The sequence below is a fragment of the Helianthus annuus genome, chromosome 13 (assembly GCF_002127325.2).
Source record: "Helianthus annuus cultivar XRQ/B chromosome 13, HanXRQr2.0-SUNRISE, whole genome shotgun sequence".
Classification (NCBI taxonomy): domain Eukaryota; kingdom Viridiplantae; phylum Streptophyta; class Magnoliopsida; order Asterales; family Asteraceae; genus Helianthus; species Helianthus annuus.
The window spans coordinates 144287412-144292070 of NC_035445.2; the positions used below are offsets into that span (position 1 = coordinate 144287412).

At 33.8% G+C, this 4659-nt stretch overlaps 1 protein-coding gene across 1 annotated transcript; it reads left to right on the top strand.

Moving 5' to 3' along the window:
- The first annotated feature begins 624 nt into the window (after nucleotides 1-624).
- LOC110899611 (F-box protein PP2-A13) lies at nucleotides 625-2974 on the top strand. Its single transcript, XM_022146495.2, has 3 exons — nucleotides 625-1112; nucleotides 1799-1917; nucleotides 2357-2974. The coding sequence occupies exons 1-3, from the start codon at nucleotides 774-776 to the stop codon at nucleotides 2748-2750; spliced, it is 852 nt and encodes a 283-aa protein (XP_022002187.1). The 5' UTR covers nucleotides 625-773; the 3' UTR covers nucleotides 2751-2974.
- Nucleotides 2975-4659: the final 1685 nt, after the last annotated feature.

The following is a 4659-nucleotide window of genomic DNA, read 5'->3' on the forward strand; positions in this document are numbered from 1 at the left end:
AACAAAATCAGTACTTGACTATAAAACTACTCAATCATACACTGGGACATTATATTAAAGAAAAACATACTAAACACGTTATCAATAATAGACTATAAAACTACTCAATCATATACTGATACACTATATTAAAGAAAAACATACATAACACGTTATATATAGGTCATTTCTTACGCTAACTCGTAACTAAACAATACATTCAATCACCCATGCTTTTTTTATCAAGGTAAATTTTATTACATTTATAATCAATGATTGATAAAAACACATATTTTGGAGCTAAAAGGCTATATGACATGTCACATATCTCCCATTCCCTCTTGAAATTTACATCTATTTCATTTCATTTCATTTCATTATAATAATTAATCATCTATTTAAATAGTAACTAAACCTTATCTTTTGCAAGGTATCACTAAGCATCTTCTAATTTTATAAATTAAAAATTCATTGGCTTAATATTAAAGCCGACTTTTATAATGCTTGTCAAAATCAAAGCTAGCCCACTGATACTATGAAACAACCCCATTTAAATAAATAACTAAAAATTAATAATAAAAATAAAAAAATAAAAAAAATTCACGGGACTAAACTTATACTTTTCTTCACTATAAATCTAATTAAATAACTCCCACTTTCTTTATTCATCCCCTGTTCGGTTTCTCCCTCAAATTCCCCCAAATTTCAACCAAATTCAATCGAAATCCTAAACCCCAACCAAATCAAATCAAAACCCATCACCAATTTCCATTTTTGCAACTGGGTTTCAGTCTATGGGATCTGGGTTATCCTCTTTTCTCCTTATGTGCAGTAACAGCACCTCCTCTGTTTCATCGGTATCACCGGAGTCAAATCTCGGTGATTTACCGGAAAGTGTGGTGGGTTCTGTTCTTGTCTACTTAAACCCACAAGAGATCTGTAGAGTTGCGTCTGTTAATCGAGCTTTTCGTCGTGCATCAACTGCTGAATTTGTGTGGGAATCGAAATTGCCGAAAAACTATGAGTTGGTGCTTTCGAGGGTGTTTGATTGTAATGAGATGGGTTTGAATTGTTGTAAAAAGGATATTTATGCGAAGCTGTGTGCACCCAATTCGATTGATGGCGGCACGAAGGTTTGATTATGAAACTTTTATTGTCTCTGTTTCGGACTCTGTTTTTAGTTAGGGTTTTTTGGTGAATGATAGTGTTTGATTTACAGAGTATTTGAGTGAATATGTGATTTTGTGTTTTGGGTGTGGTTTGGTTTGATTTAGGAACAAGTTTTGGTACATAAAGATTGAATTTTGTATGTGATATGTGTGGATTAGTTGAATTTGTTTGTTGATTGAGAATTAGGGTGTGTTAGAAACAGAGTTGTATATTGGGTTATAATTTGTTTGGAATCTGTACTCTAAACTGATAACTATTGCTTGAAATTGCAAGAATTAGTCCAAATAAATTTGGTTTTATACAGGATTGTGTTTAGTAGTAATTACAAAAGCAGATGGTGTGATCTTGGTGTTTCTTGAATTGGATTATTGTGCTTTTAGTGAATTTTATTGATATGATTTCGGAATTCTTTTTGGTTTGAAATTGCAATAACTAGTTTAAATGCATGATGCATGCTCACATCCAAAACATCCCACAATGATGACATGATAGTTTGGTTTGATACTGAATCTGAGTTAGGTAGTAATTTACTAAAGCAGATGGTGTGATCTTGATGTTTCTTGAAATGGGTTCTTTTGCTTTTTTTATTTAATAAAGTTTATTGATATGATTTTGGTTTTTTTTTTTTTTTTTTTTTTTTTTTTTGCAGAAAGTTTGGTTGGATAAAGGCACAGGAAAAGCTTGTGTTTTGATATCTTCCAATGGATTAGCGATAACTGGGATTGACGATCGTAGATACTGGAGTTGGATTTCTACAGAGGAATCCAGGTGAAAGTCTACATCTATCTTGTAAACATCTACGCACATGTAAATTCACTATAATTCTCCGATCTGCACATGTGTACGAAGTTTGTTATGAGGAAGAGAGAGCAAAATAAAAGTAGAGAAATTAGTTAATTAGGTAAGGAAATCATTTAATCTTTTGATAAATATACCTACTTTTATTTCACTTTAAAAGAAATGAATGGTTTAGATTTGTTCTAACAATTCTTTATTCAACCCCGCCTTTTGGTTTAAAAAGTGTGGAGGCAATGAGGAAAACCCATTAGGGGCAAAAAGACGCGCCTCGTGTAGTTTTGGGTCAAAATTTGGTCAAAGTTAGGGTGTGTAGAAGGTTTATATGTAAAAGCAACCTAATCGATGAAGAAGTTATGATGAATAAAATGAAAATGATTGATGACAAACACGACTTTGTTTTGTTATGCAGATTCTGTTCAGTTGCTTATCTCCAACAAATTTGGTGGTTTGAAGTCGATGGTGAGGTCGAGTTTCCTTTTCCTTGTGGGACCTACACCCTCTACTTCCGCCTACAACTTGGGCGGTCAGGCAGGCGGTTTGGGCGGCGTGTCTGCAACTCCGACCATGTTCATGGTTGGGATATAAAACCTGTGAAATTTCAGCTTTCAACTTCAGATGGTCAAAAGGCGATTACTCAATGCTATTTGACAAATCTTGGAAAATGGCATCTTTATCAAGCTGGTGATTTCGTTGTGGAGGATTCAAAGGTACCGATGAAAGTCAAGTTTTCGATGACGCAAATCGATTGCACACACACTAAAGGCGGGCTTTGTGTAGATTCTGTGCTCATACGCCCTAAATGAAGATTGACGATCTTGTTTGAAGAGATTTGAACGAGGTTAGAAGCAACTTTTTTAATTTGCGAGTAACCTTTTGTGTTTGTAGAATGCGTAATGTATGTATGATATGCATAGCGAGGCGAGATTAAGAATGATTGATTAGTAATATGTACATTTTCAAAGTTGTTTTTAATGATGTATATAGGATGTTTTTGGTTGTTTGTGCAAAACCCGAAACTTAGTTTGGACCGGACCGATGAGTAGCGGTTTTTTTATAAGCAATACTCATGGGGTTTGTTGTGGCATCATTTGATTTTTGTAGGTTTAAATGTATCAACTATCTTGTCACATTGATGAACTATAAAGAATGGTAGAATAATCATTTGATTTTTCATTTTTGTTTAAACCATGAGAACCTGTTATTGGCAAACTTACAAGACCAGACCGATAACCTGCTAACCAATGAGACCATATAAAACGTAGCTTGTTGAGGCAGGTGGCCTTCGAGGGGGCTAAAGGTAGAAAATCGGAAATCTTACATCGGCCATGTACAGAAAAGATATTAGGTTTAAAATGGTGGGCTTTTGATGAGAAAAACAAATGGTATTTGTTGGTATAACGAGTCAAATAAGACTCGTGTTAGGAATTCTAGGCAAATCTTACATCAGCCATGGACTAAATAATATAGGTTTAAAGTTGCGAGTGTTTTATATGCAAAACATACAATATTGATTGATACAATGGGTCACGTGACACTCACTCACAAAGAGAAATCAAGATAATATCATTATGTTGAGTATGATTCAATAAAATAAAGAGAATTTGTGTCAAATGACAAAGACAAGTTTGCCACGGACCTTCAAGTTACTTTATGCCAAATTGAGCTTCTAGAAAGAAAGAAAGAAAACAAGTAGCAGAATCTTAAATCTTAAATCCTAAACAAACCATATACGGCAATAATTAAAATGCAAAAGCAAAGCATGAAGTTAGGTGTTTGCATGAGATTCTAAGAAACCAAAAAACTATTGATGTTTTTAGCTTTCTTGTTTGTTGTCGATACGACATGAATCTATGGTCTTTTGTAGTGTTTTTCCTCGATGTGAGCTTCCCGGATGCCTTGTGGAGTACACAAAATGTAACATTATTTATCATAGTTGCGGGAAATGAACCTTGAATTTTTCAACAAGCTGTTGTTTTCGGAACCCAACACAGTCAATAAAGATTTTAATCATAGTGCTTATAAATTAGCAACATTCCAGAAGAATGAACGAATTGAACTTGATTTGTAGAAGAATTTGTGATGGAGGACGAACTGAGCGAACTGAACTTGATTTCCTTGACTTGTATGGGTTATTGAACTGCTCGTGATTTGTGTGAGATATTGAATGGTGCGTGTGGTAATGTGGTGTATTGAACGACTTCTTGTTTAATTTTGGATTACCCGAATAGACCCCCTTTCAATCCCAAGACCCGATCCGTTTATTGTGATTTGGGTTCAGGAATATGTTATTTCGGGTATGGGTTAATTGGGTTCAGGTATAGGTTATTTTGGGTCGGGTTTTGGTTAAAAAAAAAGTCAATCCTAATCTAAACATCGTACATTTATGTAGATTGTTACCTTTTGAATCAATTTAATGTTGAACATGTTGTTAGCGTCCATACTTCCCACAATTCTGGTAAGTTAACAATTCTAAATTCTAAAAGTTATTTTCATCCTATTAACTTTAAATTGTTAACAATACAATGCAACATTGCTATCATACCATGTTTTGTAATACATTTATATACAAAGAGATGCTGGCAAAGAAATTAGAAATAATCTTTTTAGTATGGGTTTATACATTGTTAAAATATGCAAATGCAACACATAAATAATATAGTGCTTAATTCAACTCACCACGATTATTTATAGAAATGCATTGCACTCGAGCGT

Bases quoted from the DNA above. Each gene is read 5' to 3' on its own strand.
- LOC110899611 (XM_022146495.2), top strand. From the start codon at position 774: ATGGGATCTGGGTTATCCTCTTTTCTCCTTATGTGCAGTAACAGCACC. The intron at 1,113-1,798 runs GTTTGATTATGA...TTTTTTTTGCAG, and splicing joins CGATTGATGGCGGCACGAAG to AAAGTTTGGTTGGATAAAGG. The intron at 1,918-2,356 runs GTGAAAGTCTAC...TTTGTTATGCAG, and splicing joins ATTTCTACAGAGGAATCCAG to ATTCTGTTCAGTTGCTTATC.